Source organism: Saccostrea cucullata, unplaced genomic scaffold, assembly GCF_032062105.1.
Source record: "Saccostrea cucullata isolate Sc308-1 unplaced genomic scaffold, CSIRO_AGI_Scuc_v1 ctg28, whole genome shotgun sequence".
NCBI classification, from domain to species: Eukaryota; Metazoa; Mollusca; class Bivalvia; order Ostreida; family Ostreidae; genus Saccostrea; species Saccostrea cuccullata.
In genome coordinates, this window is record NW_026939565.1 from 798659 (window position 1) to 811859 (window position 13201).

Here is a 13201-nt window from a genome sequence, read left to right on the forward strand (position 1 = left end):
GGTTAACCAATGGCAGAAAATTCGTTTCATCCTGCAAAGAGTTTGCATGTGGACATATACGGAGTACTGAGGTAGCCCAGAACACGTTGTTAAACAGTTTGCGATCCAGAAAAGCACGAACTATAGATAAGTATTTCATGATTTATTTGTTCATAAAAGTATTAGATAACAAAGAACAATTAAACGATTATGAACAAAAACATATATAACATTTAAAGATAATACATCTTAAAAGAAATTTAGCAATAATCCAAACTACAGCCACATTTTATAAAATAATTGCTTCAACAGCAAAATTTTTTTTTTTAGATTTTTACAGGTATACTGGTACATATCTTTGATTTTGAACAAGTATAAAATTAAAATTGAGAATTCCGTGCACTAAAGGTATACATGTATATGCACCTACAAAACAACAACCACTTTTATAACATGACATAGGCTATTGCAACAAAAATATTCTTTCTGAGAAATGGCATCTTTTTTGGCAAAGTTAATGGAAAAGAAACAATGAGGCTTTTAAAGAATTTGAGTTACATTCAAATGAAAACAACAATAATACATACAATAATTAGCAACCACTTTGATCAGTCTTCATAAAATGATGTGTATTAATTTTGTATCCATTCATGATTCCAAAAAGTTTTTGTATAGTTGAATCTGGAAGTGTTCTTGATCGCGCCAGAATCCATCCAAATTCAAAATGGCTGATCCCGAGGATGCTTGTGCAGGAGTAAATCAGTGTGTAGTTTTCATAATCTGTGTCCAATACCCAGTAATTTCCATATGGAGCAGCTGCAAATGAAAATTTTCAAGATACGTGATTGCTATAGTACTTAAATGAAGTTAACGTAAGATGACTTGTGCATGATACCATCCAATATTTCGCTATACGGTATTTGATGTGTTGATGAAATTGTACAACATGTATGTGCTGACTTACCAGAAGCAAATTTAACTTTAAGCCTGGATCCAACACTAGGATCAGGAATGTAGATGTCGCCAATGGCCGTGCTTGGACTTCCATCACTACAAAAAAGTAAATAACTTGAAAATTCATAGAATCTATACGTTCATGTCTTTTCTCACGTTTGTTTTGGCTTAATTAAGACGCTAATATGTGTATTTTTATGTACACGCATATAGTCTATGATGCCAATCTCAACAATTCATGGGAAAATGCATAATTCTTTTAAATGTGGTTAGCAAAATAGAGAGTATGACAATATTGGATTAATCTAAATGAAAAGGGCATGTTTTAACAATTCATACCTTATTGAAACTCCAGTATTATTCACACGAATGTGGCCATCAGGTTTCAACTGGTAGTTTGCCTGAATACATTTTTCGTTGTTTTCGAAGTTGGCTTTGAATTTGTAAATTTCATACCATGTTCCTAGATACTACAAACATAAAAGTTTCTTCATGAAAAAATGCCTTTTTAATTACATTTGAAAAAAAAATTCAAATGCTTTAAAGTGCTCCTTATATGAACACCATCAACTTGGCAGATTTTCTTATATCTTAAATTCAACATACTAGAAACGTTTTAATGTCTTACCCTGGTGAGGTTAAAATTGTCTTTTGTAGAAACGGTCGGGCATCCAAAGGCGCCGAATTCTTGAGCCTGTGACACAGCGACAAAAGAGGCAACAATGACAAGGAGCAACATCTTGTTCAACATGTGTTCAACAGAATCTGTGTGTTACATTTCGAATATTTATAGAACTTATCAGGGGTCCAGAATGGGGGAAAGGATCAAAATTTATCTATAACCTTTACAATTCAATGGTCACTGGATATTTCGTGTAGATATAATTCTTATCTGTGTTCAATAAATACAGAGGGTCTTTGGCAATCTTTTCCTTTCCCCTTTCTTCAACTGTTCCTCCCTTTGGGACCCATTCTATTCACGTGTCCAAAGGCATGGCCTTTTTTCTGGTTTTGTAATTTTGTTTATGGTGGTTAGGTAATGCCTCAACATTTTTGGGTTGGTTAGAACTTCGTGTACTGACTTTACCAATTCTTAAGGTCATCGGACCATCGTAGCTAACAAAGACGTCGAGGAATCCCCATAGACCTAAAATTGTTGTGTGAAATAAACTTAAATATACTTACTAGTACTTTTGAAACCTTTCTAATCACAGATAAAAAATGAAATGTGTACTGATATGTCTTAGTTCTTTAAAATGGTGTTATCATATAATATAATGTTATCAAAAAATTATATCTTAAGCAATTAATTTGATTGCATTATTAAATAATTATGTATAATAGTTCCCTTGATTTGATCCATTTGATTATATATATTCCCCTTATTGACACTTAGTAATTTTTTTGGAATCGTAGATGACTTTCGAAAACATTTTGTGTTACTTAACTCTAAGTACAGGAGTACCAATTTGTATCGAATCGTTATCATCTGAGATATTCGACACAAGAGTGATATTGATTTTTAGTATATAAATAAACAATTCCCATCAATCATCGTAAATCAATTAAATAAAACCGAAAAGGGTCAAACTAAAGCGTAAACGTCCCCTTGCATCATTGCATTAATATCCTCACACAACCCCAGAATTTTTTTTACTGAATTCTAAACTTTTGAATGAATCAAAAAAAATCCTTGTTTTTCATTTATCATACATGTATTGTTTTTTTCATTTTCCAAGAAAACACTAGAACACAAATGGATATACATCTATGCATGCATAGTCAAGTACATGTATGTGGACTACGTATAATCACAAGCAACTGACGAATGAATAACGCCCCTCCCACTTTTTGAGGATTGTTATTAGACATGATTCTTTATCTAAAATACATAGATTCCTATTCTATCATGTTATATATATTCCAATTTCTGATAGGATTTTCCTTTTGTTGTTGCTGATAAGTTTCAGATATTGACCATATATGGGTATAAATTAAGATACCAGTTTACATATACCCATGAAGAGGCAACCTCCAAACAATAACAACAACAAAGGGAGCATGATATCAGAAAATATTCAAATCAAAATATAGGTAAGACAGACTAAAAAATCATGTATTTTAGATGAATTATCGTGTCTGTTTAACCAGTGGTACTTTGAGCACATAGCTCATTAAATGATACCCACCGCCTCCCATATGATTATACAATCAAAGTCTATGTTTTGCTCTGGGAGAACCAAAGTAAGTTTCAGAACAAAAAGTAAAATAAGAGGTAACAATTACATTATGTATACAATTATAAATGGATTCATTTTTTTTAAATGGGAGAAAAAAAAACAATATTAAACTTTGATCCAAGTGAAAAAAAAACAGAAACAGATAAGTGCCAACTAAAATATCTAATAAAGCGTAATGGTAATTCCAACTTTAAAGCTGGAAATAAAAATTTCAAAGTTTATGGTAATTCCAACTTCAGTCTTTGTTCTTCCAACGTTTAAGTCGGAAATTCTAAATTTACAGTGGAAAATGCTAAACTGTAATCTTTGATCTAAAGTTGGAATTATCAATGTTTCTTTAAAGATGGAATAGAATAACCAACTTTATATTTGGCAATTCCTTCTTTTAATCTTTGCCTTTCCATCTAAAAAGATTGAAATTCCAACTTAAAAGCTGGTAATTCCACTTGAGAATTGTCTATTATCTTAGCTTACAAGTTGGCTTTTCCAAATTTGTGACTCCAATTTGTAGGTCAGATGACACGTTTCTTGAAATATATTATCTTTCCTAAGAATTTTCCATCACAAAAAATTGAAGTACTTTACCAGGCATTTGTGCAAGATCACAGAGGTGTCTTTTATGTAACTCCATTGGTAACCTCCAGAACTGATAATATAAAAATCGAAGAACAGTACATATATTTATTTTTAGGGCATTCAAAATCTCAAAAGAACTGTTTTAAAATATGAAGAGATTTAATACAGAACTGATATTCGAAGACGTGTTGTCTGACCGTATTCATGGCTTTTCCAACTTTGAGCTTTTTCAGCCCTTACCCATAGCATGTCCTTTAATTTGAATTAATCCCAACGAAACTGTAAGCAATAAATTTGTGTCAATTTATTTTACCATGACCTTCCCTTTGATCTTGTATATAACCTCCTCGATCTCGTCTGAAGAACCGCTCTCCATGTCCCGCAGTGGATTCGAGCCAACGACGCAGAGGTCTTACTTCTCGAGTCTAGAGCAAACGCTCTCACCACAGCTCTACACAGGCTACTGGAGAGATTATGACACGGTGATATTTCAGAACTATGATCCATCGTCAAGGTGAAAGGGATTTATGAAAGCAAAGTAAATTTTGTCATGTCCATAACTTTGATATGAAAACTTATACGAAAGCAGTTCGTTTCCAGAAATAAGATTTTAAACTTGTTTGAAAAAAAAATACATAATGTAATGAAAGAAAATGAAAAATACTTAGTACTGAACGGCATATTTCTTTTCTTTTGAATCGATACTCATGACGTCATCAACAGTTCACTGATGGCTATTAAATACTTTAAAAATGGTATTGTCGTCTCCTGTGTAGAATTAATTTGTATGGACACAGTAAGTTAAATCGTCAAACAAACAGGCTTGATCAAAGTTAACACCGTTTGGAATCTTATGAAGTTTAAAGAGATAAGACAATGTTAGAATCAGGGATTTTTGGGGTATAAGTAAACAAAACCCATGTAAAGTACAATTGACATGGCATAATATTGAACTATTATTGATCATATGAATGACAATGTACCACCAAGTACGAAACTACACTTTGCAGACCCTTTTTTTACATTTCAACGAGCATTGTGCACTCCTTAGGACATATACTAAACTTCATGTGATGTATGATATTTATATGTTTCCCGTTGGTTATTTTAAGTACTATAAAAATATCATACCTTTTTAATAATTTTCAAAACTGTCGATTTTGTTTATTTTTCCAGGTTTGGTTTCCATGCACTTCTTTACTATGCAATAATTCTGAAAATAGTCAGCTCAGGTAATGGATTGCAATTGTGAGATGAAGCTGGAAGATCCTTTCTACCAAATGTAATTATGAACGATTCATTTTCTGTTTGCTTTCAGATCCTCAGAGCTGGATTGATATTGACGCGGAAAAGGAAGTGAGAGCTGGGAAAGATGATTTGATACTCATATGCCGAGTACCAATAGGGCGACTGTCAGAAATCAACAGGAATTTTAACATCCAGTTGAACAAGAAAGATCTAAACGGACAAAACGAAAAATCACTGGTATCTATTGACTATGACGTCATAAAATGGAAGGATGAGGGGTTCGGTCGAAGACCCGGGGTTAAAGTGACGGGGCTGGTGAAAGTGCTGGGTATCCCAGGGCTATCCCTTGTGATAGACAGAAATGAGATCGGGTGTGGGAGGGACTCTGGGGTCTACTTCTGTGCCATGACAGCCATTAAAAAGGATCTCAGTGTGGTTGCCAATGCTAGAAGTGAAGAATTAACGATTGTGGTTACAAGTATGTACTTCTATATTTCTACAATTAAACTGTGACTATAGAAATAGAACAGAACATATACATAACAGTTGATTAACTAAATCTATTATTTAATTTTTTAAAAACAGTTCTGAAAAGTGATTAAAAAAACCAATGTTCCTCAGAAAATTGTCGGTAATTAGAAAATCTCTAGAAAATGGCATGATTTGAGAATCTTTCGTCATTTCTTGAACCCTTTAGAGAGAAAACCCTTAACGTTTAAACAATGGGATTTCTTGGTTTCCTGACGTACATAACTACATGAACGTTTAAACTACAATATATTTCTTCAGGTGCAGATGTTTCAAAAATCCCTTTTAAGTGCCTTATTACAGAGGTAGAAAAACATATTAATTACTTTTATCATTTTGACAGAACCACCAGAAAACCTGGGACCTATTTTATTTCGTGACAGTAATGGGTTGGAATTACCATCACGGAATTTTTCCGAGGGCACGAGTATTGTTCTGTATTGTGCAGGAGATGCTTACCTTAATTCTGTAAGAAAAAATACATTTGTTAGCTTTTTAGGGATTTTTTCTAATTAAAAAGTAATCTCAAGGCTTTTTTTAAAAGTAATTATATGTACGAATTTATTTCATCATTTTTATTATTTTTCACCAAAGTTCTTTACGTAACAGTGCCATTCGTGTTACATAGTTCATTTTTAATCTTTATTTCTTACTTTGCAAAATTAATCCCCATTTATATCACGTGCTTTATGAAATCAGTAATAATACCTTCATCAAGATTCACTTAATTTGATATTGAATATAGGGAATAAGATGGTGTATCAAGCGAGAAAAAGACACAACTTTTGCAGTCATTCATGACAACACAACAACAAGGTCGATGTCCCATAATGGTTATCATTACAAACAACACAGTTCTCTATCACTGGAAGTAACATCGGATGACTCGAATACGGAAGTGCTATGTGAATCCGGATACGAAACTCTTTGTGGAACCGGAACGGCGAACGTCACTTCTTCTTTTATGTTCTGTTAGTAGCATTAAATAAATTTGAAGTATAATGCATTTTATAATCGTGTAACATTTTTTATTATTATACTTTCATGTTAAATACTAAAATCTGATTGGTTTACACGCAGTTAACAATCCGTTCGATTACCCTGAGCCTTAGCAACACATATGACAACGGGTAACACAACGGTAATGTCACATGCGTGGAAATTATGCGCGCACGGTTCACCGTAGAATTCTCAAAACATCAGTTGCGCGTTTGAAAGAACCGGAATTAACTTGACATCAATAAAAGCTTGCGTCCGATATAGCTTACTTGAAAACAACAAACGACAGACGATACATACTTGCGAGCCAGAAATAACGAAACTTTATATGATAAATGACTCTAATTCGAGTATCAAACAAACAATAAGGAGGTTAGTGAACCGGTGAGTGTGAAAGCTTTCTATACATGAACGTAAAGACGATCGAAGGTATTTTTTTTGCTGACGTCCTAAATCAATAAGACATTCAGTATAATAAAATAAATGGTGCCTGTTTTGGAGGGTAACATTTGAAATTGACACCCCTCGGAAAAATTTCAAAATACGCGTCGGTTGAAAATGGTTTTTTATAATTTCAAATGTTACCCTCCAAAACAGGCACCATTTATATAATGTACATGTACATTCTGTAGAAAAAAATTATATACAATTTGTGGCATATCTTCTTTTTCTAGACTCATCATATGAAACATCCACAACAAATGTCGATGACACATATTCAACATTTAATGGTCATGCAACTTTGAATGAATTGACCACGGAGAGCACACCAAACGAACCATCTTCTCTGCAAAATAGATACTCCTCGTCACCCTTTACAACTGAAGAATTTTCTTCTACTGATGAATCACTTAAGTCTACAAACATGTTCGTTCAAAAGTTTTCAAATTCATCCACAGAGTCCTCCAACACGATACAAATGTCATCCGTTAAAGCGCTTACACCTGATGAAACTGATGTGCTCTCTACCACCGCTTCTCCTGACATTAGAACTGAAGGGTTCTCTACCTCTACCCCGCCTGCCTATAAAACAACCGCAGTCCCTTATTCTTCGACCCTCCTCAGTAAAACTATTTCAACAGACGAAACCACAGAATCGATCATAAACAGACAAAGTACTTTATACATGCGAGAAAATATAACCGACGGAACCAAAAATACAACACGATCTCCTTTATCGGGAGCAACTTTAGAGTTTCATTCAAGTGAACCGTTTCCAACCAAAATTTCTACAGAAGAAATGCTTACTACAGATATTGAAAAAACAATCAAAACTTCGTCCTTTACTAATTGGGAAACCACGGTCCATGTGGACAATTTTACAGAAATTACTGTAGATTTAGAGAATAAAACGCAAAACAGCGTAGTTTACGTCGAAACAACTACCTATAATGGAACCAATTCAAACACAACATCAGGTTCAGAACCTAAACTTTTCGACACAACTACTGAAAAGATCTCTTTAAATTCGAAACACGCACAAACCACGGAGAATGAATATTCAACTACAGACACTTTTACGCAGGAATCAGCACAAATCAGCATTTTAAAACCGAATTTTCAGGATGGCCAAAGCACTCAATCGGTGCTACATTCTACGGTCAACAATGGCAAGAAATACACTGAAATCACACCATCAAATAACATCGAAGTTTTTAACTCCAGCGTCTTTTCTTTGCTATTCTTAACAACCATGCCTGTGGATGCGAAAGTACCGTACAGAACAGACAAAAGTACATTATTGACAGATTCTACTAATACAAAAATGTTCTCTTCGTCCGTTTCTAGTACTGCTTATAGTACATCAGCTATATCTAAACCCATCCAGAGTACGGACTCATCGGGAAGGACAACAGAGATAGATCAAACTAGTACAATTCCAAGAAGAACACAGGAAATTGACCGTATAACCTCTTCATTTATGCCAGTCACAAATACCTCAGCTTTAACTGCAATGGTAGCTTCTGCTGTTTCAGGTGATCACAAGACTAGTGGAATAAACGCACCTTTTACCGGTCGACCTACATTTCAAAGCAATTCAGTACAGCCTCTTACAACGTCGATGACCTTGACGACCCGTTTTCGAAACGGAATCCAGCGTAAAACACCAACAGTTACTTCTTCAATAAAAACATCCAAAAAGACAAATCCAATCCATTTGATTATGACGACATCGAAAACAAGAAGACCCAGGCCTAATAAACATCCGATACACCAAAGTACGAATTTTCCAAGGCAAACGGCGAAGACAAGAAGACCTAAACAACCAAACAGAACAACCAACGTGCCATATGGCCTCATGACGAGCACAGCACCATCTAAAACTACGGACATTCCCGCAAAATGGCGCACGATTCAGTTGACGGTTATGACTGCCATGTCGGTGACTGTTGTTGTAACCATGGCGATAGGATTAGGACTGATTTGGAAAGCAAAGTTACAGATAGCTGCTATAAAAATTAAACCTTCTTTGGTCCATGTGTAGTTCTTAGATTTGGCTTCCAATTAAAGCATGTAAAAATGTGTGGTGGTTTATTTTGCTGTGGACTTGTTTTAAAATACCGGGTATTATTCTCTATATTTAAAAAAAAAGATTTTTTAAAAATTGTTTATGACAACTGTCATTTGAAAATTCTAAAAATAGTTATTTGACAGTATAATCGAATGATTTCAATGCGTATCAAACTATGAATCTACTTTGCAGGATTTTGTGGTTATTCCTAAATGGAACATCACCTAACCTCACCTATCCTCTCCGTGTCCGTGGGCACATAAGACCCCAATACACTGCCTACACCTGCCTCTGTCTTTGTCTACTGCCCTCGCTGGTACCCAGCTATTTCAATCCAGATGCAGTGTTTCTTGTTCTGTTGTTCTTGACTACGTTGTTTTCTGTCACTTTCCTTTTTCCATCAGGTTGCCATATTAGTACAGTGGTACAAATCCTGGCGTACTCCATACTTAGTAAACGGCGAACTCGATTACACTTTGTTGGAGTACTTCATTTGATATTTTTATCAAGCTATCTTATTCTCAAGATTTTTTCCATTCTGGAGGATGTCAGTCTTCTGTTTGTCTCGGTCTATTATTTGCCATATTACACCTGCGTACATTAGAACTGTCAGGAGTGATTGTTATATAGTTTAACTTTTGTTTGAATGGAACAAATTGCATGGAACATTTTGATGAGCTCCAGATTTTTTTAACCCTCTATATAAGAAGCTGTTCAAAACATGTTGGTTGTGTCTTCATCAGATCCTCGTTGTGTTGTAACGCCTCCAAGGTAAGTAACTGTTTCTGTATCCATCAATTTTGACTGAGTCTGTTATGTCAGAGTTGAACCTCATCACTTTGACTTTCTCATTGTTTATTCTGAGTTTACAAACAATGTAGTGTTCCATTACGTACATGTCACATCATGTTACGGTGTTTTAATACTTTATAGTTGTTCTGCATGTTGTCCCCCTCCCTCTTCCCTCTGTTGTACCTTCCCTCTTCTAAAGGTTTTCCACTTCATCTTGGATCCTTTTTATCACTGTTTTGGAGATGACTAGTTTGCTTGACATGGTCGAAAGTGTGATACCTGTTTAATTACTGGTAGACCGATATATCGCTTTTCTATGGAATCTTCACAATCAGGCCTTTACTCCAAATCGATGATATGGTTTCTTGCTACTCCAAATCGATGATATGGTTTCTTGTTTCCATATTGTTGGGAAGAGATCCCCCCAAATTCTAATATACATGTATTACTGTTGCTTCTGTGTCTGTTCTTAACATCTTAACTGTTATCCCATCAACTCCTCCAGATTTTCTTTCATTTAGTTTAGCTTTGATAATTTCTTCTTTCCGTATGAGGCTGCTTGTATCTATCTCATCTACTGCTTGTCCTTTGTTTTTAACCTTTAACGGACGTTCTGGTTGTGGTGGTTTAATATTTATTGAAAGTGCTCCTTCCATCTTTTCTTTCTTTCATCTTAGCTGTTCAGGATCTTATCCTCTTTGTCGTTTATTGTTGTTGTCATGCCTTTATTCTCAAAACTTAGTGCTATAGATATCTCATACATTGTTCCGTGTGTCCATTAAACTTGCTGATTTTTCTGCTTAAATAAAAATGTCTTCTGTCCACTTTCTCCTTTCATATCTCAGGCTAAGTTTTACCTCTCTGTATTTAGTTGAATATTTGTTTCTTAGGCTTTTTCATCCTTTCCGATCTGCCTTTAGTTGGACCTTTAGTTGCTTCTTTACTTCTACCACCTTCCAGGAGTATCTGCCTTATCCAAAGTTTTTATCCCTTTTTCTTTCACTCCAAGTATGCTGTATGCTTTCTCGTTGTAATCTTTTATCATGCTTTTCCATATGTCTTCCACGGCTATCAATTCTTCAAGCACCTAAAATCAAATTTTAGCCCCTTTCTCTAGCTGTTGTAGATTTGTGACATATTTTTTCAACCCCTATCTACATTTCGCTTTTGTTTGTTATAGGTTTTATTATACCCCACGATTGAAAAGTGGGAGGGTATATAGTAGTCGTTATGTCCGTCCATCCACTGTACGTCCGTCTGTTACGCTTTGGGGTACCCATCTCTTATCCGCAACTACTCTCATACCACTGAAAGAAATTTGATGAGACTTTCACAGAATCTTTATTACACATTGCCATTGTGCACCTTCTATTTTACTTTTTGATCCGACACATGTTTTGGGTTTCCCATAGCAAAACATGGGCACTGCCATTATATTCAAGAGGGAGGCTGTATTCATGTGGGAGGCGGGGGTATCATTTAGTGAACTTATTGCTCACAGTACATCTAGTTTTAATTTTATTCTGATCACACCACTTCTTATCAGTTTCTGATCGCTGATTGCACCAGTGCACTCATCACCCTTATATTTACGACGGATGCTCTGTGTTATTTTGTATATTAGCACTCGATCAATTTGGTTTTCTGTCTTCCCATCAGTGAGATTAAGGAGATCTTTTACCTTTGTTTATGGGGAAATTTTGTTCCTGTAATCACTAAAAGTTGTTGATCTCGAAAATTTCCAATACATGTAGTCGTTCTCCGATTTCATTTCGCTCTCTTATCCCATGCTTCCCTATAGCACTTTCATGGTCTTTGATGTAGCTGCCATCCTTTGCATTGAAATCTCCAATAATGAGCAGTTATTCATGCTTTGGAATGTTATTATTGACTACCTGAAATTATTCCATGAATGCTTCTTTTGTATCTTCAGGGTTTCTTTTCTTGGTGAATACTAGTATATAACAATAAGGCTTACTTTTAGGGTTGATGAGCAGAATCTTGCGCACATCAATCTCTCATTTATAGGTTTCCATTCCATCAATGACTTCTTAGCTTTCTTTGTCAGCATTATTGCTACTCCTTTTTGATTGATTCATTCGATCTTTCTGAATAAAGCATTAGTTTTCCACTTTGCAATGTTTTCCCTTTTAAAAGCCATCTGACTTCACCTAACCCGAAAATATCCAGCCGATATCTGTCCATCTCCTGTTTTATCTGCGATGTTTTTCCTGTAATATACATACATGTAGATCTCACATTCCAGCTCCCTGTATAGTTTTCAGATGTGCATAGGGACCTCGGTCTGTGGACGTCCAACTTGTTTTCATCCACCTAGCTGCTTCTTGTCCTCTACGTTAACGTTTATCACAGCTAGAGGGCTTGCCACCCGTTGTGTGCTCAGTATATTTTGGGTTTCCGTAATTATGAAGATTTCACTTTGCCTGGTAATTAGCCATGCACCCCCCCCCCCGGACTCGGAGGGTTATTGGTATTCTGTTCCGTTTTTAAGGGACTGGAGTCTCGCCTTCATCACTGACACTTACCTACCAAAGACATTACCAGGGTCACCAAACGTTAAGGTGTGACATGTGATTCGCTGGCGGAATCTGTTTGAGACAATTAGCATTACTCAAGGTTTTGTAAGGTGAGACCTACTGAACACCCCTCGAGACCTAAACAGCATTTGACGCGAAAAATAAACGTTATAGCCTTATAATGCGTCAATAGGAGTTGTAAAACGCCTTTCAAATGTGATTCAAGAAGGCATTATTGCAGCAAGGTATCCAGGAAGATAAAGATTTTCAAATATACAATGTGCATTTTCTGGTCAGTATCCAAGACAAAATGCATTTCATATTTTTGTGAAAAAGCTGCACGATTACTTGTTCCTCGATGCCGATACTGTCTGCTTTCTGTCGAAGAAGAAATATCGGGAATTCAATTGTGAAAAAAAACTAAATATAATTAACCAGTTTTAAAGTTCTATCCTGCATAGAGGTTTATTAATTATAACCCTGTATGAACCCCGATTAATTTTCATTCAAATATGGGGGATATGTGTGATTGGGATAAAAAAACAAGAGGCCCATGGGCCATATCGCTCACCTGAGCACCAAGGGTAGGACTAGTATAAAATGGCTTTTTATTGTAAAGTTTAAATCCAAAAGTAGTCCCATGACCAATCATGGATTTGCTATTTTTTAGAAAATGATTAAGAAGAAGATTTTTAAAGAATTTTCCTATATATTTCTATGTAAAACTTTGGTCGGCCATTTTGGTCCCGCCCTACCCCCGGGGGTCATGATTTGAACAAACTTGAATCTACACTACCTGAACATGCTTCCATATAAATATGATGAATAATGGCTTT

General features: G+C 35.4%; 2 protein-coding genes across 2 annotated transcripts; one reads left to right on the forward strand and one right to left on the reverse strand.

Moving 5' to 3' along the window:
* On the reverse strand, positions 1-1684 carry LOC134253228 (apolipoprotein D-like). Its single transcript, XM_062735744.1, has 4 exons — positions 1562-1684; positions 1273-1403; positions 944-1029; positions 1-795 (listed from the first exon to the last, which is right to left on the reverse strand). Exons 1-4 carry the CDS (start codon positions 1682-1684, stop codon positions 572-574), a joined length of 564 nt encoding a protein of 187 aa, XP_062591728.1. The 3' UTR covers positions 1-571.
* A 3239-nt stretch (positions 1685-4923) lies between these two features.
* Positions 4924-9034, forward strand: LOC134253277 (mucin-3A-like). The gene is made up of 5 exons (XM_062735792.1): positions 4924-4981; positions 5068-5475; positions 5869-5993; positions 6271-6496; positions 7199-9034. The coding sequence occupies exons 2-5, from the start codon at positions 5403-5405 to the stop codon at positions 9007-9009; spliced, it is 2235 nt and encodes a 744-aa protein (XP_062591776.1). The 5' UTR covers positions 4924-4981; positions 5068-5402; the 3' UTR covers positions 9010-9034.
* Positions 9035-13201: the final 4167 nt, after the last annotated feature.